This window comes from Natator depressus, chromosome 1 (genome assembly GCF_965152275.1).
Source record: "Natator depressus isolate rNatDep1 chromosome 1, rNatDep2.hap1, whole genome shotgun sequence".
Lineage (NCBI taxonomy): Eukaryota > Metazoa > Chordata > Testudines > Cheloniidae > Natator > Natator depressus.
This window is the reverse complement of record NC_134234.1, coordinates 137183408-137211327: the sequence shown is the minus strand read 5'-3', so window position 1 is coordinate 137211327 and position 27920 is coordinate 137183408. Positions and strand designations below refer to the sequence as shown.

Below are 27920 nucleotides of genomic sequence, written 5' to 3'. Positions count from 1 at the left end.
AATTACTTCAGACCTATGGGTGCTCCGCACGGTAGAGAGGGGATATTCCATCCAATTCTGTACCCTCCTGCCCCCCCAACCCCTTTCCCTGTCCCTCTTCAGGGACCCCTCTCACGAGCAACTTCTAATTCAAGAGGTGCAGTCCCTTCTCTCGGTAGGGGCAGTGGAGGAGGTTCCTCAGGAGCTAAGGGGTTTCTACTCCTGGTATTTCCTCATACCGAAGGCCAAGGCGGGCCTTAGACCCATACTGGACCTGCGACAGCTCAACAAATACGTAAAGAAACTCAAGTTTTGCATGGTCTCGCTAACCTCCATTATCCCCTCACTGGATCCAGGAGACTGGTACGCCGCCCTCGACTTGAAGGACGTGTCTTTTCATATCGCAATAGTCCCACATCACAGACGCTACCTCAGGTTTGTGGTGAACAGAGGCCACTACCAGTTTGCCGTTCTCCCGTTCGGACTGTCAGCTGCCCCCTGAGTATTCACAAAATGCATGGCAGTTGTCGCGGCGTTCCTGCGCAAGCACCAGATACAGGTCTTTCCATACCTGGATGACTGGCTGATCAAAGGTCGCTCGAGAGCCCAGGTGGAGGCTCAGGTCGAGTTCATAAGGAGGACCTTCCTCGACTTAGGTCTCCTCCTGAATGAGGAGAAATCTACTCTGTCCCCAGTGCAGAGGATAGAGTTCATAGGCGCGGTCCTGGACTCTACCCAAGCCCGGGTGTACTTCCCAGAGGCCAGGTTTCACTCAGGACATCATACAGAGCCTCAGACGGTTCCCCACAGCGTCAGCAAGAATCAGTCTAAAGCTGCTGGGACACATGGCCTCCTGCACGTAAGTGGTGCAGCATGCCAGGCTCAGGCTGCACCCACTCCAGTCCTGGCTGGCGTCGGTGTACCGACTAGCCAGAGATGCATTGGACAGGGTCGTAACCCTGCCCCGCCTGGTACTGGACTCCCTCCTATGGTGGCGAGACCCACGAATGGTTTGCGCAGGGGTGCCTTTTGCCAGCCCTTGCTCACTTTGGCATCAGAAGCCTTGGATCTGGGTTGGGGGGCTCACCTAGGGAACCTCAAGACCCAAGGCCTCTGGTGGACCTTGCTCTTCATATCAGTGTCAAAGAGCTGAGTGCAGTGCGTCTGGCATGCTATGCTTTCAAAATGCACATAATGGGCAGATGTGTTGCAATCCTCAGCGATGTTTTATATCAACAAACGGGGGTGCACGCTCCTCTCCCCTGTGCCGAGAAGCCCTTGCGCTGTGAGACTTCTGCATAGAGAACTCGATCCACCTGCAGGCTTCATACCTCTCAGGCGTGCGAAACACGCAGGCGGGCAGCATCAGCTGGACCATCAGCGGCCACGAGTGGTCCCTTCGGCCAGACGTGGTGAGCTCAATCTTCCGGTTCTGGGGATCTCCCCAGGTAGACCTGTTTGCCACTCCGGACAACAGGAAATGTCAGACATTTTGTTCCCTCGGGAGCCACAGCTCGGAGTCCATCGGGGGTGCCTTCCTTCTCTCATGGGAGGGCTGCCTGCTATATGCTTTCCCACCCATCCCCCTAGTCCACAGGGTGCTCCTCGAGATCCGCAGGGACCGGGCCCGAGTCATACTAATAGCGGCGGGGTGGCTGTATCAGCACTGGTTCACCTCGCTCCTGGAAATGTCCATAGCAGCCCCACTCACCTTAGTGCTGGTCCCCGACCTGATCACACAGGTCCAGGACAGACTCTGGCACCCGAATCTGGAGTCGCTCCACCTTACGGCCTGGATGCTCCATGGCTAAGTGCCACAGAGCTGTCTTGTTCGGACCAGGTCAGACAAGTCCTCCTGGATAGTAGAAAGCCCTCCACCAGGGCTACTTACCTGACCAAGTGGAAAAGGTTTTCCATCTGGGCGGAGCAACGTAGTCAGTCGCCGCTCTTCGCCTCCATACCGTTTATACTGGACTACCTCCTTCGCCTAACGTATCAAGACTTGTCCCGGTCATCAATAAGGGTCCATTTGGCCGCTTTATCCACCTTGCATCGTGGCTCAGATGGTCTCTTGGTCTTTGCAAACCCTATGGTTGGTTGTTTTCTCAAGGGTTTGGACAGGCTCTTCCCACACGGGAGGCTCTTCCCGTGTCAGCCTCTCCCTGCCTAGGACCTCAATTTAGTCCTCTCCAGGCTTACAGGCCTGCCATTTGAACCTCTGGCCATCTGCTCCCTGTTATATCTCTCATTCAAGGTCGCGTTCCTCATGGCAATTACCTTGGCTCGACGGTTTCGGAGCTCAGGGCCTTCACGTCTGAGCCCCCTTACACAGTTTTTCATAAGGATAAAAGGTCCAGCTCAAGCCTCATCCGTCTTTTCTCCCGGAGGTCATCTCCCATTTTCACAAGACCAAGGACATCTTCCTCCCAGTGTTTCATCTCAAGCCGCACTCCTCCGATAGGGAGCGCAGGCTGCACTCACTGGACGTGCGTAGGGTCTTCTACATAGAGAGAACTAAGTTGTTCCGGAAGTCCGTCCAACTCTTTGTAGTTGTGGCGGACAGAATGAAGGGCCTCCCGGTATCCTGTCTACGCATATCGTCATGGATAACGTCCTGCATTAGGGAGTGCTATACCCTGGCAAAGGAGCCCACTCCGCAGATAACTGCTCACTCTACCAGGGCCCAGGGCTCCTCTGTGGCGTTCCTGGCACAAGTCCCTATTCAGGAAATTTGCAGGGTAGCCACGTGGTTCTCAATACATACATTTACGTCGCACTATGCAATTACACAACAGTCCAGGGATGATGCGGCTTTTGGGTGAGCCGTGCTCTTTTCTGTGGATAACTCCGACCCCACCTCCTGAGCTCTGGCTTGTGAATCACCTGCTTGGAATGGACATGAACAATCACTTGAAGAAAAAGCGGTTACTCACTTTCTCGTAACTGTTGTTCTTCGAGATGTTTTGTTCATGTCCATTCCAATACCCAACCTCCTACCCCTCTGTCGGAATAGTCCGGAAGAAGGAACTGAGGGGGTGGAGGGTCGGCGGGGCCCAATATTGGGCGCCATGAAGGCACCACTCCAGGGGGGGTGCCCAGGCTGACCCTATGGACGCTGCTAGGGGAAAAATCTTCCGGTTGGCATGCACGCGGCGCACACACACCTGCTTGGAATGGACATGAACAACGCATCTCGAAGAACAACAGTTACGAGAAAGTGAGTAACCATTTTTTTCCTTCTGATTATATAATCTATGAAGTAAAATTTATGAAAGAGATTAGAGGGGCGCAAATATCAGTTTGTTTACTTCGTACATTTGACAGCTCTCTGTGTATAGCCAATTCCCCTGTTCATCCTGCACAGTAAGTATCCCATATTGTTTATGTGGGACTTTCACATAGAAGCCAAGATCGAGGAAACATTAAGAAAATATAAGGAAAAAGAAAAACCACAGAGGTAGCAATAGTACCTGAAATTAACTGTGTCTTTTCAATTTAACTGTCTTTTAAACAGTTAAATTTGAGAGAGGTTTTTATATTATTCTCATATCTGACTCTCCTCTAGATTTTTATAGTTATCCTTACACATTGTGTGAAAGAAATCAAGTGGACTGAAATGGGTTTCTAGTCTTTACCCAGCCAAAATTTCCCATTCATTTTGTTTAACTAGGGATTGCAGAGTTGGGAGTCTGAGCTATACCAACAATGTTGATAGGACCAAAAACCTAATCTGCTTTAAGAATGTTTCCTCTCCACCCACTTCTTTGATTTAACTGTCCACCTGAGACTGAAGCATCTGATTCTTCAAAACAAAAGTCTCCAATCTCTATAGGTTTAGGTTTCTTTGAAATATCATGTGTTAAACTGGCATGTTAAGTTGTATCTCCGTGTTCGGTGTGTTTGTTGTATTCTCGTCAACAGGCAGGGTATTGGGACAAATTTCTGCTAGATAACTGTCTTGCTTGCTTGTAAGAATGGTGTAGATAGCGGAAGGGATAGTTGTGATATGCTATCCAAAAGAAAGTGTATGATTTTTGACAGTGTCTCTCTTTAAAAGGCTGACCTCTCTGAAAAGCAGTAATTCTTGCCCTTCAAGTTGACTTTCTAAATTAGAAGAACAATATTAGAGTAGGATGGAAAATATTTTTCCATCATATGTAGTAGTAACTTTGGAAATGCAAATGATTTAGGCTTGTCTATTCATATATATTTTTAACCAAGAGCTCACACAGTGGGAGGTGACTAGTAAGGGTGAATGTGGTTTGACAACAAAAGCCTTATCAGGAAGTTAAAGGCAGACACAAGCTCACCATCTAATTCAGAATTAAATGAAGTAGGGGAAATTAAACAGAAGAGATGAAGTGGAATTTACTGGATGCTTTAAACCCCAGCTATAAGAAGTATTAGTAGCAAGCATGTGGACATCCTCCACATTGACTTTTTTTATTGGGTTTCATTTCCGAACATTTTAATGCTGAAACTAACATGACACTTTTTTTTTTCTTTCTTGCCCTTTGCCTTTGATTTTCAGTTTCCCTGGCTTAGGTCAAGTGACTTATTGTTCTCCCTTGTTGATTCTATACTTCCAGGGTCTGAATTGACTCTTCTTGGGGTGTTTCCTGTATTGTGACTGACATAAGAGCTGTTCCTAGCTTGGTGAATTTTTCTCCATATTTTTCTTCTTTGCCTTTGGTTTTGTTTCCATTCCCCTCACCTCTCCCATTACTTTCTTACGCCTATTTATTCCTAGTTTTCTGGCCTTGCCTCTGCCTTTCCCAGGTTTCATTCTCCTACCTGGTTCATTCCTTCCTTTGTTTCGGACTTCCATTCTCTAGATTTGTCTATCTTTTTTCAACATACTCTGCTTGCTCACTCACATATTCAGGGATGTCTTAGGCTTCCCCTCTTCCCTGCCCGTCCGCCCAAGGATCTCTGCAAGCTTCGCACTCTGTATTTGTCCAGCTTTATATATATATATATATATATATATATATATATATATATATATATATATGGCTGTGTTGTGCTGATTCGAAGGCCAGTGATGTTGGAAGTTGTAAGCAAAAAGCTCCCACCCTGGCTGGTGTATGGAGTAGGCAGCAGATAAGAAGACAAACTGTTAAGGAAGGTAATTAATTAGGTGGAGTGAACTAAAGTAGTGTTTCTCAACCTTTTTGATACCAGGGACCAGTTTGCTTCCTTCCTTAAACTGTCAGGGGGATCACAGGGACTGGCACCACTCCATGGACCAGTTGTTGAGAAATGCAGAACTAGAGTGCTCCTCAACTCTACCCCAGAAAGGAGTTATGTTCTGCCTCAGTCTGACTGCACTGTCTCTGTAGAGATTTAGCTTTTTTGCTGTTCTTCAGAATGGAGGCTCAGAAATTCAGTTTTTAAGTACAACTTAATTTATAGGACAAGAAATAATTTTTAAAAGCTCACTTAAGCACCCTGAATAGAATAAACTTGGTGCAACTGGCCTTTGCAGTAACACCTCTTCTAAATAGTAATAAATTTTATCCTGTTGTTGGATTTGTGCTATTTCAAACAACGGTTTAGAATTTCCAATTGTCTTACATTTTTAACAGGCTGGTGAGCATGTTGTAAAATAGCCTATCTGGTGCTACACAAACTAATGAAATGCTGGAATCCTTTTTATGTTTCTGACAGACACTCCACTTGTGCTAAACTTGATGACTATCACTGCAGGGTTGGAATCTTTATTACAGCACCAAGTGCAATCCAGTGTTTGGAACAAAAAAAGATAAAAACCGTGCACAGTTTTAAGTAATCTACCCATAAAGGCAACTACTTTGACTCTGCAACACCTTTCATAGTTTATTGCTTAAAGAGGAAAAGCTTTGAAATGTTTTGGGGGAATTCTACAGTCATTTCAAAGATAGATATTATTCATTTGATGATCATTTATAGCATTATTGTATAGCAAAAATGCTTTGCTTGTTTTAGTATTCAGTTTTATTTAGAGCTATTTTTAATCTTAAATTTTTTGCACTGATAATTTTAGTGGTAATACCTGCTTGGTACATTACAAATATTTTTAAGACTAACAAATTTCATTAAATGAAGTTTTCAATTGTTTTTATCCACATGAAGTATCCTGTAGATGTAAAAGGACGTGTGATGAAGTCCATCATGACCATATATAATTTACAGACTTTCAATTACCTTGAAATTGTGAAGCTTTAGTAAAAGCTATTTAGTTGTTCAATGAAACTCAAAATTTTTAATGTGTGTTTTTAAATGTTGTTGTATACCTCTGTGAAGCTCAAGAAATTCTGAGTTAATACTGCTGTAGCATCCTTAGCTTTGAGCTATTGTTCATGTTATAATAGATATGTTGTTTAGATCAATGAATGTTTGAAAGTCTGGCTTCTGCAAATCCATGGTAGTATCTTCTTTAGTCAGATTTTGTTGTAGAGAAAATGTGTGTGTCTGTTTTAAGAGTTTTGTAACTTAGAGTTATACACTAACCATAATAGAAACTGACACAGTCTTAAAGGGAATCTGTCAAGGTTGGTAGCTTGAAAATTGTGTTAGATTCCTACCTTATATATATTCCTTTGCTTTGCTTTGCTTTGCTTTGCTTTCTATATATACATACATACACGTAGAGTGAATGGAAAAATAAGTGGCTCGTTAGCATTGTTGTTGCTGGACTAACCCATGACTGTTCTGATTTCAGTGGAATGCTGATGAAATTAATCAGTAAAATTCAGCAAATGTGAGTGCTGGAGTGGAAAACTAGTAACAAAACAGATATTGCTCTTTTCTCTTTATTGAGGTGGCATAGCTTAACTAACTTGGACCTCCTAGTTCTTAAAGCCCACAGCAACTTACGCCTGTGCTATATTTGAGACTAGTGTTATCCTTATGGATATCTGTGATCTGACACTACCTGCCATTGCAACTTATATCAACTAGCAATTTTGCCTTTGCTTTTGTGCTCCCAAACTTGAGTTTTATTACGCCTTAGTTTTTAAATAGCATAACATTTTTCCCAGGTGGTATTTTCTAGCATGACCATTGCTGGATTGCGTGTATGTAAGATGGAAAGAAAAAAGATTTGAGCTGTTGAAATTGAAAATAATCATTATAATGTTAAAAAGAAAACTTAAGTAGGAGCAAAAGCATATTTTTAATGTCAAATCATAACATGCTGTGTGAAGCAATCTGATTTTTCTTTTCAAGGGTTTACATCATTTTAAAATAAAGAAGTAATAAGAAAATTTAATTTATTCTCCTCCTTCCAGTATTTCTTTGATTTAGCTCTTGTTTACACAAAGTTCCTCTATGAGTAGCTTGTTAAACCTTTGCAGCTTTAAAACAGCAATATAATGGGTTTTTTTTCGTATTGGATCTATAACTAACTAGCTGTATTGCTACTCCACAGGAAACTGTTGTGCTGAAAGGAAGAATTAACTGGTCTTTCAACTTCAGGCTTTTTATTGTGAGAAGGAAGATCACATAAGTGTTACTATGGGGAGAACAGCAGCTAAAGGTAAGGTTGGTGGCTTTTATCCAAAAGGAAAGAAAGTAGAAAACATAAAAGCTATTTTTGATTAAATGGGGTATTATTATACCTAATAGTAATAACTGCTGTATTGTTAAGTTGAAATAGGATGGTAATATGTACTGAACTTGTTATGAATCAAATTAAAGCAAAAAATCCCAAACTTACAGTAGGTATGCTAAATTTCTCCTTAATTGAAACCATTCTATATAATTTCACCCAAAACAACTGTTGTCCTCAGACAAGCTAGAAAACAGTCAGAGTAGAAAATTTAAGCACGTATCTAGATGTGTTGTTAACATATAATCCTTTATAGGTGATAAATTATGCAGATGTCACAGAATCCAGTTATCAGAATAATGTGTAATATCGGGTATTAAGTTTTACAGTAGCAAACTGCATCAGCAACTATCCTTCAAAAGCCCATGTAGATAACATAAACTGTTTTATGCAGTTTAATTTCTCATCTATGCAGTGGCATTCTCTCTAGTCATGTCTTCTACTGTGCTGTATCTGGGGGGGGAAACAACATAAGTTACGTTGTTTTGCACCAACTTGAGGGTGAGATTTGAGCAGAAGTGAATGTGTGAAATAGAATAGGCATGAAATAGAAATACAGAATCTTGTGAAGAGAGCCCAACTACTCTGTAACTGCTCCTTTTCAGTTTTGGGACAGGTCGTTCTGCTCTATTGAAGATTTGCTACGTTTTTTGCACCTAATTCATGCCTTCCACCTTTGCAGCCCAACTGCTTTCTCTGCAGTTGTCTACTGCCTGGTAAATTGCAGTGGATCATCTATGATGACTGTAGTTGCGCATGTAATAGTTTGAAAATGCTGCAAGACAGGCCCTATTCCTGGAAGCCCATCTGGGATGTGTCACCTAGAGAAAAACAAACACAGGTTGAAGGAGATGGAGCTGTTCCAGATCCACCTTGCTTTAGAGTGTACACAGATTTGAGAGAAGTCTTGATGGAAGATGTTAGCCAGCTCTTCTCTTCCCATCCCCCTCTTGGAGGTGGATAAAAGGGCCTAGACAGAGTCTCAGGTGCATTAGGGATCAAACATTTCCCCCTCCTCTGGTTGCCATCACAGATCTTCAGAGAGGTGGTGGTCAGCTTGTTGGGGAATGCTCTTCCACTCTATCTCAGTCCTCCACTCCTGAGGTGCAGCTGAGACCTTCTGTCAGGGTGGAGGGGAATAGTCTTTTGCGATCTGTCACTCTAAGGTGCTTGACAACTCTGAGGAACAGAGGTAGAGACTTCTCAGAGGGAGCTTCCTCACACATCATCAGAACTAGCCAGGTTGGAAGACTTTGACTCCCTTGTTGGAATGGTGTCTGGAATCTCAAGAATAAGTCCCTAGGAAGTGGCTGTGCAAATCTTGATAGACCGACCCTCTATGTTGCTCCCTTCCCGCAAGGACATCAAGGAAATAGTGTCTTGGGAAAAGACTGATACATATTCTCTAAGGCAATGCATTGCTTTCATTGTTTCCCAAAAAGATTCTACAAGACTTGGGGCACTCTCCTACTTGCAGGAGAGTAATAGTCATATCATTGGTTAAGAAACTGGCTCTTCTAATAAGGGGGTGCTCTCTGTGAAAGCTCTCTTGTGTCAGGAAACTGGAGTTCAACGTTAGGAGGAACTGTAAGTGGTCACTAGGATCATCACAGTTGCTTCTACCAGATTCTGTGCTTGAAGGAGTTAGCCTTCTTGGTCCCTGGTGGATTGCAAATCAATGAAGAAAGCTTGGGTCAATCTCCAGTTGTCTCTGATTTCTTGTATGATGGCTGTGATTACTCTGGCTTGTCTTCTGATGAGTTATCTTATTAGCAGCAGAATTTCATGTCTACAGATTGGGGAGAGGTGCTCCAGACCAACCTGCCATGCATAGTATCTGTAAAGTGTAACCTGGGTAGATGGAATTGCTCAACCATGGTTCCATTCTTTTCAGGGTGGATTTGATTTAAATCACTAGTCGGGAAGACTCGATTTAATCATGGATTTCTACATAAAAGTGTATTCTTTTTGGTATACATATTCTTCACAACGTAGAGATAGATGTAGGTTTCATTTTAGAAGGTACACACTATACATTTTTAAAATGATTTATTTTGAAAACTTTTCAGATTAGTTTTACACTGTATCAAAAAATGAATGATTGTTTGGTTTATTTCATTTACCAAAGGTAATTTGAAGCAGATATTTATGAAGTCCATGGGAGGTGAACTATCTCCAATTCAACAGGTTAATCACTAATATTTGGAGGATTTTCTTGCCATGCTGTATTAGGAGGATAACATCACCAGACAGACATTTAAATTGTTTTATTTAACTAAAACAACAACATTATGTATTTTGGTTTTTTTTTTCAACAGCAAACATATCATATTTTAACAAAACAAGCATATTAATTTTTGAATTTAGTTAAATATTCAAGTTTTTTAAAATCAGGTCTGTTTTTGTTAAAATTGTTTAACTAAAATAGTTAAATGAATTTTTTTTAAAAAAACAACAAAAATTAAATCGACTGTCATCCAGGTCAACATGAGAAACTTAAAATATTGGCTTCTGCAGCTAACTCAGTCGTCTTCACCTTCATTTTCTTGTTTGTTCATATTCTGGAAAAGAAAAAGAAGCTTTCCTGCTTTTTCAGGTCCCAAACGATTTCTCAGTTTGGAATGAATTAGTCCAAAGGACGAAAATATTATTTCTACGCCGGCAGAAGAAGCTACTGCTGTTAAAAGTGAGATTATCACTTCAACAGTCTCTGAATCCAAGTGCTTCAGTGACTTCCACCAGTTCACTGGTGTGACTTTCTTTAAAACATCATGAGCAAACATATATTTCTTGAATGGTTCATCCTTAGCTCTGAAGTTTATTATAGTTGGCATTATGGAGGGATGATTGCTGAATGTCCATGTCATAGCCAACTCCTCTTCTTCAGCAGTTAAGGTTTGACCCTGGTACCGAGTACTGAGAATATTTGCAAGAAAATGAGCTGGAGATAGAGCTTGCCCCGTTGGTTTTTTTTAATGCTTGTAATTTAACTCTGTCATTGCATATTTCTCTTTTTAAGATCTCACTCAGTTCCTTCCAAATTTCAACAGCGTCAGCAATAAAACAGCTATTTCCCTGCATTTTGTTCCAGGCTACAGAAATAGGCTTCAGGGTACTCAACATGTGTTCAGCGTTTCTCTCAAGCCCACTGTTGAGAACTTTGGCTGTGACAGTGCCATCTATTTATTTTTTCATGATTTTGTTCACAAACTGTCATCAGATTAGGCCAGTGCTTGATATAGTGCTCAAAACAGTCCACTACTGAGTTCCATCACACGTCTTGTGGGAGAGTTAGCTTGGTTCCTCCCGCTTTTTTCAGAGCAGCTGCTGCAAGGTGGCTGTTACGGAAGTATTTTGCAATTTCAACAACATTATCCTTTATTTCTGGAACACTGAAGTCTTTGGGTAGGAGGTGCATCAAATGAGCACTGCAACCGTTTGTTAGCTTGGGACTCTCTTCTAAATAATTTCTTCTCATCTTGGATACATTTGCAGCATTGTCTGTGACCAAGCTGCGTACTAGACAGTTGAATTTTTTTCACAGTTTGTTATAGCCTTTGCTGCTACTTTTTGTAAGTATTCTGCTGTGTGTGCATTTTCTGTATGGAAGACATTCCCTTCTTCTGTTGTAACAGAAGAACATACAACAGATATACTGTGGCTATGTGACATACATGATGTGACTGAAACACTATCCTTGGCAGATAACTCTGAAACTATAGAAAATGATGGTGATCTTGAAAGTGGATAGTCTTCAGAATTCTGTATGTTGAGGATGGATTCTCCTAAACAAAATAAGTCAATGCAGTTATTTAATTATGATTATCATACTGCTCATTTAGTATTACCCATTGCATTCACTGACACTCAGTACTACTTTAAAGGTGAAATTGTAAAAGGAAGATCTGCCTATTTCAGCTATTTATTTTTTATCACAACTGCAGCTAAAATGATAGTACCATAGAGTAACAACTATATATATATATTTTTTTTGCTCAAACTTGAGAATTCAAGAATAGTCCAGAGGGAAGACAGGCAGTCCTTAAGTAAGAAGTATGAAATAAAAAAAGTTTACCAACCTGAAGATCCTGCATGTTCAGACGTGTTCCTTTCATCATCTTCAATGCAGCTTCCTCCTGAGAAGGAACACTTCTCTTGATGTTGTTTCATTTGGGAAACCGGGCCTTGCATTTTTTGTTGCGCTGTTTTGCATTTTGCACGCATGCCTTGTCTCACCCACAGGTAGAGGAACTTCATTAAAATATTCCCAAAGTGGGTCTCTTTTATGGCCTGCTGCCATTATAGGTTTTGCCTTCTAGGGAGAGAACGGTATGGTAGATCTCAAATCAATGAAGGCTATACTCAGACCTCAAGACTTCTGGAATATGCTGCTCAAACAGTTTCACTTCTGTTTCTGCTGCTGGTCCCTCCCTTCTCACATTTATCTCTAGACTTCTTCTCCTTGTCCAGATCTATTCTGCCCCCAACAATCTTCTATTCATTGAACTTTTTGAAACTTTGCACTTTTAGAGAGAGGTAAGGGATTGACTGTGTGTACACAAATTTGCAGAAGGACAGTAGGGTTGAGGTCTATTATTTCTCACCTCTATATATTTATTTATAAACATTTTTGCTGTTAACAAGCATGTTATCTCTGGAGACACAAATCCACAGTTTGAGAACTGCAAAACTATGCATCTCTGATGGTATCTTCTGCACTGAGTCCCATTGGGTAGATAGAAAGATTAACCTAAATAATCTATACAGAACCTCCTGGAACTGCATAAAATTTGGTCCCTAATCCATGAGCCATTGGAACTCATTTACAAAACTTTTCTTAATATATTCATGTATGTTTGTCTCATACTATAGAATTAGAATTTATAATCCTATTCCATGATGAGATATTTTGAGGTATAATGTATCTTAATTAAAACTATCTTTAGATAGGTTTCTTCCTCAAAAAGCATTTTATCAAAAAAATCCGATTTTAATAGATTTTTATCTGCCCTGATTCTTTTCAAAACTTGGGGCAATGGACAATTTTTCGTCACCCTCAGGATCTCAATCATGTGGGATCCAGCAGGATTCAATCTCCAAACACTTCCTATTCAAAGGGAAACTGCTTTGGAAGTTTTGTCCATTCCAAAATCTCACAAATAATGCTAATGACAATTCCACTTTTATTTTTCATATTTCAAATCCATATTTGCAGTCTCATTAGCCTCTAAATGTCTAGCAGTGATGGTACCTTGGAAGAGAACCAACTGTCTTCAGATCAATCCCAATTAGACCGAAGTAATGTTGATTTGGAAGGTCACTGCATTTGAAGAAATGGGATGGGGTTGTGACTGTTATCCCTATGTAAGGATATGTACACTCACCATTTTGGGGTTTTACTGGACCTTTTACTTATCCTTTTCCGTGGTGTTGGCCTTATTGCCTTACTATTTTTGTCTGGATAGTCATTTTAAATCATTGAGAAGGAAATGGAAAACAGGCCAAAGAAGAGGGAGAAAATTTCCCCTTTAGTCAATAGAGCAGAAACCCAGAACTTTTAATCTTTAAGAGATTACAGCTCAGTAAGGGATTACTTGGCTTCCCATCCTGTGTGCAGACCAGTAGATCATATCTTTGTTCTTAGTTTAAAACACTTGCTGGGCTAACAACATCAGTGAAAATGTTAGCCGAAAAGGTTATATTGAAAATGGTGCATGAAAACAGGAGCTCACATTCACTATAACTGTGGGTAGCACAATATTATAAGAGAATGGTTGCATTATACAGAAAAGGAATAGTAGTTTAGTGTATATGCTTAAAACACCTACTGTAATCACAGCAGCGATTCCTTATCATAGCTGTGAAATATCAAGGCTGTCACTGACCTGAATGCAATAATGCTATGTTTAAACATACTTGTTTACCAAGAAAAATAGAGACTGAGATTTGAAATCTACTGCCTTAGTGAAACTACCTACGTCTATTTCATGGCTTGAAAAATTTACTTTCTACACAGGGTGAAAAATAACCTATGCTGTTTTTCTCTGTCCAAAAGCAACAAAGAGCACTTGCTCGCTTATTTGCTTCCATTCTCCTTCACTCACTGCCCACCCCCCTGATAGCATATCAAGAAGAACAAGTCCATTAGGATTTGTTTTCTTCAGATATTTTCTACCAGTTCTAAACTGTCTATGTTGGAGAGAAAATGGTGTCTCAGTTTCACCAATTCCTTGCTTCTGTGACACACAAGATGTGTGATCCGCTTTATGACATTGAATTGTACCTTCATTTCAGTTTCCAGGTAAGTATCAAACATCTGTCAAAAATATAGACATTTGGTATGGAACTGGAAATTGAAATTGAAGTATGATCCTAAACTGAAAAGGGAATTGAATGCGCTGCAGCACAATGGTTGTCTTAATATTTGCTAATGTGGCAAAGCTGTGAATAAAGTCAATCATGGGTAGCTCATCTGTCTATGGGTAGCTTCATGGCTAACTTCTCTTGAGTTAGGTTAGCTTGATTGAGAGCAGTGACACTGTGAAATAATGCTCAAGCTGCACAGAATGGCTGTGGTAGCAGCTGAGTGGTTGTGCTCACTTGAGCTGTAGCAGAATACCCCCTGACAAGCCAGCCAACTTGAATTAAAAGCACCACTACACTCAAGTTAAGGGATTTTGTGTGAGGCTTAAACTTGAGTTAGGGGCAACACTCACATTATGGCTTGAGTTACCTTTTCCTTGTGGTACTGATACCTGAAGTAAAGTGGAATTGATTGTGTGCTCCTCATGGGTTTCACTCTGTTCTTCCACCAATGGTAACAGGAGTAATGTGCAGAAACAGCTGAGAGAGAATCTTTCTGCTGATTCATTGGTGTGGTGTAAGCATAGGCCTGTATTCAGTGAATTAGGGTTGCAGTGAGAACCTTCACTGAGAAATAAACTAATTTTTTTCTGTTTCAGTTTGTCAGGACCTGCACCAAGATTGACAAAAATGACTAGTGATCTTGGGTTCTGCAGTTTTTGTGCGGCCCACTTGAGATACCTTAGAGGGACTTGAATTTCAGAGGGTTGTGTGCAGCACATTGAGCACCAAGACCTTTTCTTGTGTCTCAAATCAAAAATCATGAATGTCTTTTGGAAACCTTGGTGCAAGGTCCAAGATGCTCTTTGGTCTAATGTTCTTGCTCAGACTATAAAACAAAATAAAAACTATTTGAAAATAAATGTAGATTGTGTTTTTTAAAATTTTGGAAGATGTTTGTTGACAGCCAAGAAACATTCTTTTTGGAATTCTTTCTTTCCATGCTTGTACTTTTATCTTGTTGTTAGTTTCTCTTTTGAACTCTAAGGTGAACTAGAATAAGAATAAAATTTACCTTTTTATGACATAGTGAAATATATAAACAAAAATCTGTGGTTAATAGAATGTATTTGTCTTGAAAGTTATGGTTAAAAGTGCTCTATAGTAGACTAATTGTTACCCTGGACTTTAGTATGATGTGAATGCTAAATCTGTTATGTAATGACATTTTATGTCTTGTAGATTCAAAGAATGTTAAAAAGGAGAAACATGGGAAGAGTCAGCAGTCAAACAACGTATCTTTAAAAAATGGTAGGTATTAAAATTGTCAGGTTATTAGTCAAGATAATGTTTAAATCTAAAGATTTGGATTGTGTTGTCTGGGAATCTTTTACACCTCTCAGGCTGTTAGTGATGACTGGGATACATAAAAGAATAGAAAGCATCTGAACCACTGCTGTTAACTTCATTAGCAGACAGTGCTTTGATATTGCATATATAAATGCCTTTGGAAGGGTGAAAGGATTGACTTTAGCATACTAGTTCAGCTGACCAAAAGGCGCATACTAGTTACCTATGTAATCCCCTGAACAAAAATAATGTGTGGGTCCCAATTTTTTTAAGATGAAGTTTTGGATCATTACTGTTTTCTACCTCCTTTCACCCTATCTATACCTTTTTCTCTGCCTTCTCTCCCAAAAGTCTCCATTGTTTTTTTTTTTTCCTCCTTAACTACCATGTTTGCTGATACTGAAGAAGGGAGCTGCGATAGTTGGGCTGAATCTTCATTAGTGCTACATAGGTAGGGAAGGTAAAATAATCTTCTGCATTTGTTCTTCTGTGGGGAAAACTAAAAAACAAAGTGGATTGTTTGAGACTAAATGAAAGTTGAGAGCATTCCCATCTGCAGCTGTTTCTCATCATTTAAAATAAAAATGGATACCTTCACTCTTAGCAGAAAATGATGATTTTTCATCAGGGACAATTGGTCTGTCATTTGGAGGGTGTGGGAAATCACCTGTTGTTGTTATGCAAGTATGTGTTTGGTTTTTTAAAGCTGACCCATTAACCTAGCTACATGTCTTATAGGCAACAACAAACGTTTTCAGTAAGTTGTTTTCACCATCTCTCTTTCCTACTAATTAACAGAAGGGTGGGGCACTCCCACTGTCTGAGCCCACCGAGCACAGACTTACTCCTGGGGGAATTCTGTGCTAAAAATTTTATAATTCTGTGCACAATATTTTTAAATTTATTTGTCAAAATAACACAATATAATCACACCAGTTTCAGTTATTTTGGTAATTTATTTAAAAATACCTATCAGCAAGTATGTCAACAACACAGAGAATGAAAAAAATTCCCCAAGGAGTAGAGAGTTTAAAGAAACTCCTACAACAACCCATTTCAAGTTAGGGGGCGCTGGAGAGGGCTGCATGATTCCTCCCCTAGCCCAGACATGTGGCCCCCCCCCCGAGCCTGCCCCCTGCAGCTTTGTCCCACTGAGGGACACGGTGCAACCCTGCCCTTCCTCACTCTGTGCCAGAGCCAGGTCTCCCGTGCCTGCTCCTGTTAAGTGGATGAGGATCAAGCCCTGTTGCCAGAATGTGCAAAGCTTCCATTCCTGCCGGTCCAGACACTTGTCTCGCTGCAAGCTGGAGAAGAGCCAGGCTCTGCAGAGTCCAGCGGCCCCTAGAGGTAGCCAGTAGCTCTGCAGCCCCAAGTCTGTGGGGGAAAACATGAAATTCTGTGCAGGACATTAATTCTGCACAAATTCTGCATTGTGCAGTGGTGCAGAATTCCCCCAGGAGTAACACATGATCACTGCTGCTAAAAGGAAAAGCTGTCAGATAGAGGAGCTAGTTAGAGGCTTCATGAGGCGTGGAGGTGGTGAAACAAGGTGGGTAAAGATTTTTGGTAGAGTTGAGACTAGTATGGAACTGACAAGAGTTTTGTGGACAGTATTTTACCCAGGGACTGTCACAGGTATTATTGACTGAGGTAGAAAACTTATGAAGGGATCTTTTGTTAAAACTTTGATAGCACATCAGAGTTATAACATTTCATAAAACTAAAACACTAAGGCCTTCCGTGGGCATCTAATTAAATAGAAGTTTTTCAGTCTGCTACCGAGACTTTTTGGCTGCTACCCCTGAAGCTCTTTCCCATCAGAGGAAGCGTAATCTCATTGGTCCTCTGACTGGCTGGGAGCTACTTTTTCCATAGACTTGTGTTGCAGTGAACCACAAAATAATCCATGAAATGACATCCTGATGTCATATTCGTTATCTGTATTGTAACTGTGTAGTTGTTATGACATCACCACCTGTAGATGTCATCTCACCACAGAGTTATCTGCAAACGTGTTAAAGCTCTCTAGAACTTCATTTGTCATTTTGACTCATTTTCTTCTCCTCCCTAAGACTGTTGGGAGAGAGGTGGGTGTTTTCCTCCTCCATTCCTAATTATTGGGAGAGATCCTTGCAGTTTTCTGTTGCTCGTTGCTGCCAGTATATACTGGGCAGTAGAGGAAACGGTTCTGTGATTAGTGCTCCACTTGCTTTGCTATGCCAGTTTGAGTGAGAGGCGCTGCAGTCACACTTGGAAGTATTGCTCTGTTTGACATCTAGCTTAATACACAGTGTGAATGTCAGCGTGCGAAATGGAGCCGGTCCCATCAACCACTCCCTGGTACTGTTCAGGGAGATCAGAGACACCGTACCATCAACTCTGGTTCCGGCTCTGGCCGTCCATTGAGTCCCATATTGAAGAGGGTGATGCTGGCACTGGCTGTTTCTGCACTGGCGGTATGTCAGGTGATAATGAACCTCCTCTGCCTTTCTGTCCTGACCTCTCCCTTGGCCCAGGAGTTGGCCAAGGCTGCCTAGTTTATAGCCCTGTTGGCTGGGTGGGCTGCTGAGGCTGTGGGTCTTTTGGTACCACACCCTGATGTTTCCCTTTGACAGTCAGTGGAAGTGGGGCTGGTGCTGGGCTCAGAACAAGGGACCTCCCCGGCACTGGGAACTTCTTGGCACCCCTGCTGTTGGCACCACTGATGTAACCGTGGTGGCACGCACCTCTCTCGACTTCAGGGTTGACCCCACTTCCAGCACTGGAAACAACGGAGGTATATTTGATGCTAGCAGTACTGTTTCCACCATCTGTGCCAGTTTGCTCTTCATTTTGGGGTATGGATGAGTCAGGCCAGTTGCTTGCACCCTCAGGGCTGGCTCCACCTTTATCCCCTGAAGCTCGGGATTCCTCAGCGTCCAGGTCGGGATCTTCCTCCACCCGCTCTCCATTGCCTCACCTGCATCAGGGCCCAGTCAAGGAGAGCTATGGGTACTATGATAGGTGCTTGTCTCACAGTGGAGATGGCGGGCCCCTGCCTGGTGTCTACTGGCCACCAATGCCCTATCCATACCAGTGGGCTGCTTGAAATCTGTGGGATGCTCCTTGGTTGCATAGGTCCAACTCCTCCATCACGCTCTAAGACATGATCACTGAGCAGTCATGTCGAGCTGCCACAGGCCTGGGCACCAGTGAACCTTCCCCATGTGGAGCCTCCAGAGTCATCCTGTCCAGGCCTATTAGTCCTGGAGTAGGATCTGGCTCTGGCACAGTTAACCGCTTCGTCTTCATCCCCAGATGATTCTGTGGTGCCTGGATCTTCCTTTGGTACCAGAGGATTTCAAGGTGTACCAGGACCTTCTGCAGCACGTGGCTGCCTTCCCTGGGTGTTCCTGCAGGAGAATATCTGTAAGTTGTTGGATATCCTGCAGCCATCTGCCCCGGGAGAGTAGCCCTCCCTATTAATGATGCACTCCTAGAGCCTGCTAATTTTCTCTGGAGCATGTCAGCTTCATTACCCCCTCTTGCAAAGCACATGGAGAATTGCTACTTCATTGCAGGGATTTGGGGGTTTTTACTCCCATCCAGCCCCAAATTCCTTGGTCATCACCACGGTGAACAATAGAGGTCTGAAGGATGGATTTAAGTCCACCCCCAAAGATAAGGACTCCAAACAGATGGCCCCGATGGGTAGGAAGATTGACACTTTCTCTTATTTGTAGATGGACATTGCTAACCAGCAGGTATTGCTGTCTAAATACGACTTTGTGAATTGGATGGCTATGTCTGAGTTTGCGGACCAGTTGCCCAAAGTCTTGAGGGAGGAATTTTGGGCATTTATCACCAGAGGCTGTTTGGTGACTAAGACTTTGTTATGGCCCATGCTGGACATTGCGGATAGTTCAGCCAGAGTGATGGCTTTGGCAGTGACTATGAGAAGGTAGTCCTGGCTGCAGAATTCGGGCATTGTCCTGGTGTGCAACAAGCCATAGAGGATTTGCCCTTCAGCTGAGTGCTTTTTTTGGACAAGACGGACGAGATTCTGCACTCCTTCAAGGACTCTAGGGCTGCCCTACGATCTTTGGGGATGTGTATGCCGGCAGTGCAGAGGGACCACTACAGTGATCAGCAGCAGTATTGTTTGCAGCACACATTTGGGCAGCCTTTCCCTCCCCTGAGACAGCAGGACTACCCCAGAAAGGGGCATAGGTCCTAGAGGAGGAAGCATTCAGTTCTGGGATTTGGCCACTCGACACACCTTCCCCGAAGCCCCCACCCCAAGTTCCTGATAGGGATCACCTCTTATAAAATACTGCTTCTCAAGCACATTTGCTCTCTACTGGCTTTGGGAGCGGTGGAGGAGGTTCCACTGGGGTCATGGCTTCTATTACTGTACTATCTGGTGCCTAAATCCAGACCCATTCTCAACTTTCCTGGCCTCAACAAATATATCAGATACATGAGGTTCCAAATGGTCACTTTATCAACTATCCTTTCCCAGTTGTCACAGAGCAGCTGGTTGGCTTTTCTTGACCTTCAGGACACCTAGTTTCACGTGACAATTTTGCAGAGAAACAGAAAATTCCTTTGATTTGTCGTAGCGAAGCACCATTTTCAGTATACGGTGCTTCCCTTGCACCTCTCTCCTGCCCTATTTACCAAATGCATGGTCGTGGTGAAGGGGTACCTCAGCTGGAAAGGAATCCACACCTTCCCATATATGGACAACTGGTTACTGAGGGGCAGGTCCAGAAAGGAAGTCCTTTCCCATGTCAACGCTACAGTGCGCTTGAGACCATCTGGGTCTCATCCTAAACATTGAAATGTCAACTTTGGTTCCTGCTCAGAAAATCAAGTTCATTGGGGACCTGTAGAAGACTTTTTTGCTGACAGACCTTTTTCAGGCATTTTGCCACCTTTGCTTTAGTATGCATTATGGTTCGGATGTGCCTAAGGCTCTTGGGCCACATGTCTGCTTCTGCACAGGTGGTCCAGTTTGCAAGGTTGCATCTTTGCTCCCTTTTAAATGTAGCTCAGGACAGTTCACCGTTCGACTCTTCACTCCCTGAGCATATTGGTCTGCCTCGTTCCACTGGTCCTGGACTCCTTGCAGTGGTAGATGCTAATGGAAAATGTTTGTCAGGGTGTTCCCTTCGTCCAGTCCTTACCAACCAGGTCTGTTGTCACCAATGCCTCCCTGATGGGCAAGGGAGCCCATCTGGGGTCACTGAAAGTTCAAGATCTGTGGTTGGAGCAGGAATCATCACTGCATATCAAAGTGCTGGAGCTTCAGGCCATTTACAATGCATGTCCTGCTTTTCTGGACCGCATCAGTGGCTCACATACTTACTGAGAATACCACAGCCACGTATTATGTGAAGAGGTAAGGATGCTCTGCCAAGAGGCAATCAGGTTGTGGCAGTTCTGCATCAAGGAGATGATTGCTCTATTAGCCACCACTTGTCAGGGTCCAGAATCATTTCGTGAACATTCTCAGCAGGAATTTTTCCCTGACTCATGAGTTGTCTCTGAAGACAAGTGTCTTCCAGGTCATTTTCGCAGCTTGGTGTATTCTGACGATTGACCTATTTGCTACAAAGGACAACAGGAAATGCCATCTGTTCTGCTCTCAAGGGGGTCTCAGTACAGGTTTCCTGTCTGACACTTTCCATCTCAGCTGGCTGTTGGCTATCCTGTACACTCTTCCTACAGGTCATTTTCAAGCTGAAGATGGATCTGGCCAAGCTCATTCTCATTGCCCCAGTGTGGCCGAGGCAGTGTTGGGTCTCTGACCTTTTGCGCTATCAGTTCATCCTCCCATACCTCTCCATCCTGACCTACTCACACAGAATCACAGTCGCACCTTATAGCTTAGCGCCCTGCATCTCATGGTATGGCTGCTTCGTGGCTAAATGAGGAGGAAGTATGGTCAGTAGCTGTTCAACAGGTTCTACTCAACAGTAGAAAGCCCTCTACCAGAATGGCCTACTTGGCAAGATTCAAGCAGTTTTTGGTGTGGTCATTGGCCCACAGAGTTCAACTGATGCTGGCTTCTATTCAGGACATACTTGCTGCACCTTGTCTCATTGGGCCTTGCACTTAGCTCATTGAGAGTACATCTGGTGGCAATATCAGCATTTCATCCCCCTATTCAGGGAAGATCTGTCTTCCCCAGTGCCATGGTGGCAAGATTCTTTAAAGGACTTCTTCATCGCATACTCCAGTCTGAGAGCCAGTTCCTCTGGTGAACCCTAGTACTGTCCTAGTCGCTTTAATGGGACCCCCATTCAAGCCCCTGGCATCTTCTACCTTTCCGCTTTTGTGTCAGAAGCGTTCCTGGTAGGATAACCGCTGCAAGGAGAGTCTGTGAGTTGCAGGCTCTAAAGGCAGATTCTCCTTATACAGGTGAGTCGCATCATATGCACATTTAACTTACGCAAATTCAACTATACGGGCTCAGCAAAAAAAAAGAAAAATATCAAGGTACCTGTAAATAGTGCGAGCGATTCTGCCCACCATTCTACTCAATGAGCATATGCCCGGAGTGAGCGTGAGATGGGAGATGTGAATCTGCTGTTCCCTCAGTCGGTCTCAGTTCCCGCGTGCCTCTTATAGTGTGAGCATCTCACCGCGCTGAGTGTGATTCCAGTGTTTAAAGTTACTGAACATATTTTTCATACAACATGGCCCATAAACGCAAGCCAACTATCCATCTGGTGCTCAACTGAAGAAACAATGATCTGTTCCAATGCTGGAGGAAAAACTGGCTGTGTTGGACTTACTGAGAGACTGTGTGTTGGTCTCCAACTTGGTGCATGAATGTGGCCGCAACGAATCTAGCATCCGTGCCATCAAGATTTGAGAGAGAAATTCATTAAGCTGTGGCATCAAGTGCTCCAATAACTGCCAAGGTGATGAGCCAGGTGCGTGATAAGACATTAGTGAAGACTGAAAAGGCATTAAACTTATGGCTGGAAGACATGAACCGTAAACGTGTGCCTATCAATGGCAAGACGTTGCGAAAAAAGGCTCTTAGCCTCTATGCGCTGTTCAAACCTCTCGCCGAAGAGGGACAGCCTTCTGATGAGAAGGAATTCAAAGCCAGCCAAGGTTGGCTTAACGGTTTTAGGAACCGCTTCAACCTCAAAAACATGCAGACTATTGGTAAAGCTGCATCTGCCAATGAAGAGGCAGCAAAAGCCTACCCCGAACAATTAAAGAAAATCATAGAAGAAAAGGGCTATCTTCTGGAACAAGTTTTTAATGCTGAGGAGACTGGGCTCTTCTGGAAAAAAATGCCCAACTGCACTTACACTTCGAAATCAGAAAGACAAGCCCCTGGCTTCAAAGCAGCTAAAGACCGTGTGACTGTGTTGTTTTGTGGCAATGTGGCTGGGCATTTAATAAAAGCTGGGCTTGCTCTACAGGGCTGCAAATCCCCGTGCCCTAAAAGGCAAGAACAAAAATCTCCTGCCTGTGTTCTGGCAATCAAATAAAAAAGGCTTGGGTGACGACAGCATTATTTCTGGATTGGTTCCACAAGTGTTTCATTTTGGAGGTCAAGCGGTACCTTGAAGGACTTGACTTTTTAAAGTGTTGCTGATTGTAGACAATGCTCCTGGCCACCCTGCGGCACTCCGGTTTGCGCATAACAACGTTGAAGTCGTCTTTCTCTCCCCCCCCCCCCCCGCCCCAATACCTCCTCCAACCTCTCGACCAAGGCGTTATTCACTGTTTCAAAGCCACATACATAAGGCTTACGTTCTTACGGACACGTAGTGCTATGGATGCTGATCCCAATTTTAATGTGATGGAGTGTTGGAAGTCCTTCAACATTGCCGAGTGCATCACTTATATTAAACAGGCAATGGATGCAGTCAAGCCTGAAACAGTCAATGTATGATGGTGAAACCTATGGAAAGAATGTGTGAACGATTTTAAGGGTTTCCTGACTGTTGACAAAGAAGGGAAACACATTGTTCAGGTGGCCAGGCAAGTGGGTGGTGAAGGCTTCGTCAACATCCTTGAGGAAGAAATCTGAAGAATTAATTGAGAGCCTGTCATAAATATAAAGGGAAGGCTAACCACCTTTAAATCCCTCCTGGCCAGAGGAAAAAACCCTTTCACCTGTAAAGGGTTAAGAAGCTAAAGATAACCTCACTGACACCTGACCAAAATGACCAATGAGGAGACAAGATACTTTCAAAGCTGGAGGTGGGGGGAGAAACAAAGGGTTCTCTCTGTGTATTGCTTTGGCCGGAACCGGAGCAGGAATGCAGGTCAGAACTCCTGTAAAGGGCTAATAAGCAATCTAGTTATATATGCGTTAGATTCTGTTTTGTTTAAATGGCTGATAAAATAAGTTGTGCTGAATGGAATGTATATTCCTGTTTTTGTGTCTTTTTGTAACTTAAGGTTTTGCCTAGAGGGATTCTCTATGTTTTGAATCTGATTACCCTGTAAGGTATTTACCATCCTGATTTTACAGAGGTGATTCTCTTTTACTTTTTCTTCACTTAAAATTCTTCTTTTAAGAACCTGATTGCTTTTTCATTGTTCTTAAGATCCAAGGGTTTGGGTCTGTGTTCACCTATGCAAACTGGTGAGGATTTTTATCAAGCCTTCCCCAGGAAAGGGGTGTAGCGTTTGGGAGGATTTTGCGGGGGAAAGACGTTCACCTCTCTATCTCCATTTACCCATCTATACTACTAGGGTAGTAATATCCTTCAATGTAAAGTTCTTTGAGGTTTATGGATGAAAACTGTTGTTGCTTGTTTGACTAGAAGAGAGACAGGGAGCCACTCTTAGTGCCAGCTGAACAGAGTGGCCTTAGAATGCAGAGTGCCTCTACACTGGGAGCCCCTTGGTCTTGTGGTAGGACTGCGGGAGACTTGCCAGTTAAGACTGGAAGTTGAAGAGGAGGTGAAACTTGGAGCTTGGGTAGGAGGAATGAGGAGGGTAAAAGGACTGAAGGAGGGAAGGAAGGTATGATAAATCTTGTGATGAGGAGAAGGGTTCCAGTAAAATGACGGGAGAGGATATTTGGGAGTGGGAGGACTTAGGATAATGTACAAGGGAAGGAAAATATTTGCATTATGAGGATTATTTTTTTCATATTTTAACTCACCCATTTGCAAGAGTATGTGAGGCTATCAACTCACCAAGCAAAATTAGAACTAAACCCCAGGATTGATAAGGAGAGGGTGGGCTGAAGAGTGAAAAACAGGATATTGAAAGCATGAGGCTCCCAGCGGTCTGCACAGGAAGGAGAGAAGACTTGAAGAACAAGCAAGCAGTGGCCATCCTGGAAGGAAGAGTGAGTGAAGTTTCAGCCTTCATTAAGGCTGCTTGCATATCTGTAGCCGCACTCTACTAAAAAAATGAGGTTGAATCTAAAGAGAAATTTATAGGTTTGGATACGTTTGAATTTAAGCCACTTTGATGTGTCCTTTACCAGCAGCCATTGGTGTGCAAGACGATGAGGAGCTCTGTATATCGCCAAAGTAGGGAAATAAGTCTACATAAAATCCATACTTGTAAAATTTGAGGACACCTTACTTCTAAACTCAGTGTGTCTGAGGGGGAATACAACTTTTAGAGCTGGAGGGGTGGGATGTTAGGAGGGGTGTTTGGGATGAGAGCAGAGAGACAGAAGGGAGCAGTTGTAGATCCTAATGTGCCCCAAAAGATGGAGGTTTACAGCTTCCTGCTCTGAAAAGACCTATGCCAGCCTTGAAGAAAGCACCAGCTACTCGTAGTAGTCAACTGAGCAGAAGAAATCCAGAGATAACCTTTGAGGAGCCATGCCAGCCCAGAGGAAAGAGCTCAGATGGGTCAGTTTGGGGACGCAGCCATGTGCCAGAAATCCAGAATGAGCCTGTGGAAAAATAGAAACTGGCTGAAAGCCTGAACCTAGATAGTGGGGCTCAATCTGCTAAACACCAACTAGACAGGGGGAAGCTTTGTGAGAGAGCAACTGAATTCTAATGCAAGAACTGATATTGTGGGTGTTTGGTTCTATACAGTGGTGGGCAGGCTTAATAAATATAATCTGTCAATTTAATGTATTGTACATAAACTAGATCTTTGAATCTGTATTCAAAACTAGTCTTAGATTAATTTGTGGTGTTCTGATAAGAATTAAATGATGCACAGTTGCATCTGAGGGTTCAAGGAAACCATGAAAAACAAGTTTGCTATGTAAATATCTGTAAAATGTAATAGAAGGTAAATAATTGAACCGCGGCCAGTGGATCTGCAGGGGCAGCACCTTTGGGCATGGGCAGCACACACCGCGCAGAGCCCCCTGTGCATCTCCACCTAGGGGCCAGACATGCCGGCCGCTTCCGGGAGCAGTGTGGAGTGGCCGCGCCGCCAAGTGGGAGCTGGCCAGAGCCCAAATCCCCTGCCCCAGGTCAGAGTTAGGTCTGCACCCTAACTCCTTCCCAGATCCCGCACCCCTACCATGCACCCCATCCCTCAGCCCCCTCCTGCACCCTAACTCCCTCCCAGATCCCGCACCCTTACCACGCACCCCATCCCTCAGCCCCCTGCTGCACCCTAACTCCCTCCCAGACCCCACATCCCATCCCTCAGGCCCCTCCTGCACCAACTCCCCCCGCACCCGTACCATGCACCCCATCCCTCAGCCCCCTCCTGCACCCTAACTTCCTCCCAGACCCCGCACCTCTAGCCCTGAACCCCCTCCTGCACCCAACTCCCTCCCAGACCCAGCACCCTGTCCTCATCCCAACCCCTTGCCCCAGCCCTGAGCCCCTTCCCACACCCTGAACCCCTCATTTCTGGCCCCACCCCACAGCCTAGGGGAAGCCCCAAGCCTCCACACATCCACACCCCCCCAGCAGGGCTGGAGCCGGGAGCACTGGCTCTCCCTGCTTTGAGGGGAAGCCGTGAGCCGCTGCACCCCCCTGCAGGGCTGTGTGGCCTGCGACTGATTTTTGTCTGTGTGTCAATGGCTCCTGATAGAAAAAAGGTTCCCCACCCCTGGCCTAAACCTTTGAAAGGATACTAATAGCGGTACTGGCTAAATCAGTAGTACACTACATTTGTTTTCTTATTTTCTCTGGTAATTCAGTCTAAAATGACATGTGTCTTGAATTGGGGTAATATAAAAGGAAAAATTTTAATATTTAATAGTTTGCTGTGAGCTAATTTTCCTGTAGGTTGCAGTTTTATTCCACCTCCATTCCTGAAATTCTCTCCAATACTAGAGCCTCAGATGGGTGTGTATGTTCAGAAAACAGCATTAGTTTTTTATCTACAAATGATCTTTCACTGGATATAGAGAAGCTTTTTTGTTAAGAGCATTATTTTTCCATGTGACTGTTTCCATAGACACACACGTCCCCTTTCTGCCATTTCATATTCTCTTCATGAAATAAATTGCAGAATCTTAAGTATTAGTTGTGAATGAGTTTTGCTTTAATTTACCTCAGTTTTGATCTGTGCTCACAAGTGAAGGAAACCTAATGCAAAGTTCAGACTGTGAGGAAAGGGGTTTGTAGATAAATCCAGCTATTCAGGTAGATGATCTGCAGGTTAATGAAACTGCAGACTCCCTCAATGGCCAGTGAAAGCGCTCTTCCTTGTAGCTACCTGTGTAGTTTTCTGCTTATTTGGCCTTATTTTGTTTACTTACTGTAAACATGATCCCCTGAGGAAAAGATCTTTTTTGGCTCCCTCATTTTGCTGCTGAGTCATCCCATCAATTTACAGCTACTGCAGCTGAGATCATTTGGGAAGTGCTGACTATGCAGAGATAATATCTTGAGGATGTTAGCCAAGGCCTTTCCTATCAAAGGCTAGTGCTTCTGGAATATTCTCCCATGGGACAGTCATTGATGAACATCTCTGGTATCTTTCAGTGCAACACTGTTTTCCTTCTTTAAATGGAGCTGTATGCTTAATGTTTTGTTATAAATGTAGCCAAATAACTTTATTGATGCCCATTCCCAAAAGACAATTCGATTTGATTTTACTATCTGCCTAAAACTAAGATTTTTTTTTTTTGATGCAAACACGTTGAAAGCTATTGTTCGTTGAGCCACTGGGTGGCATCATTACACCATTTATGTTCTCATTTAAACTTTGATTGTGAAGAGGTGATGGACAAAATGACTGTTGCTTCTCTTTCCTGTTTTTAGATACATCAACTTAAAGATTGTAGACAATTTCACTGTAGAAGCAAAATGTGGGCTGTACTATTTTAGTTCTCATCTTTTCTTGTGACTTATATCCACTTAAGCCATGCTTATTTGGATCATTGGCCATATAGTATTTCATATTGATTGATTAACTCATATAACTGCACATTTTTGTGGCCCTTTGAACAGCAGTCTAAAAATAAGTGAAGAATTTGCAAAGACTGATGTATGAAGTGTCATTTGATTTTGTTGCTAAGTGTTAAGGCAAAATATTTGCATATTTGGTTGGAAAGGCAGCCTTGTCTAGATCAAATGTGGGACAGGGAGCCAGAAACTCATGGGTTCTAGTTGTGGAGCTAGGGTCATATTCACAGATTGCACTAAACCCCAAACCCGTCCTGGTTTGTAATGGAGTCAAGGTACTAGTTGGGTCTTCTGCACAAGCCGTCATGACGCGCACACACTTTATTAAAAGTGCTTACATGGTCCTGGATATAAAGTATATGACTGTCTCAATCTTTAACATATTTATC

At 43.1% G+C, this 27920-nt stretch overlaps 1 protein-coding gene across 3 annotated transcripts in view; it reads left to right on the top strand.

Moving 5' to 3' along the window:
- Positions 1-27920, top strand: part of SCML2 (Scm polycomb group protein like 2) — a 123690-nt gene that overhangs the window by 16498 nt on the left and 79272 nt on the right. For 2 of the 3 annotated variants that reach the window (XM_074967646.1, XM_074967654.1), the window contains exons 2-3: positions 7391-7498; positions 15116-15184. In XM_074967646.1, the coding sequence (XP_074823747.1) occupies positions 7477-7498; positions 15116-15184 (91 nt within the window). In that variant the 5' untranslated portion in view covers positions 7391-7476. Of the gene's footprint in view, positions 1-7390; positions 7499-15115; positions 15185-27920 lie in introns of those variants that run through there. The other variant, XM_074967669.1, reaches the window with a different exon arrangement.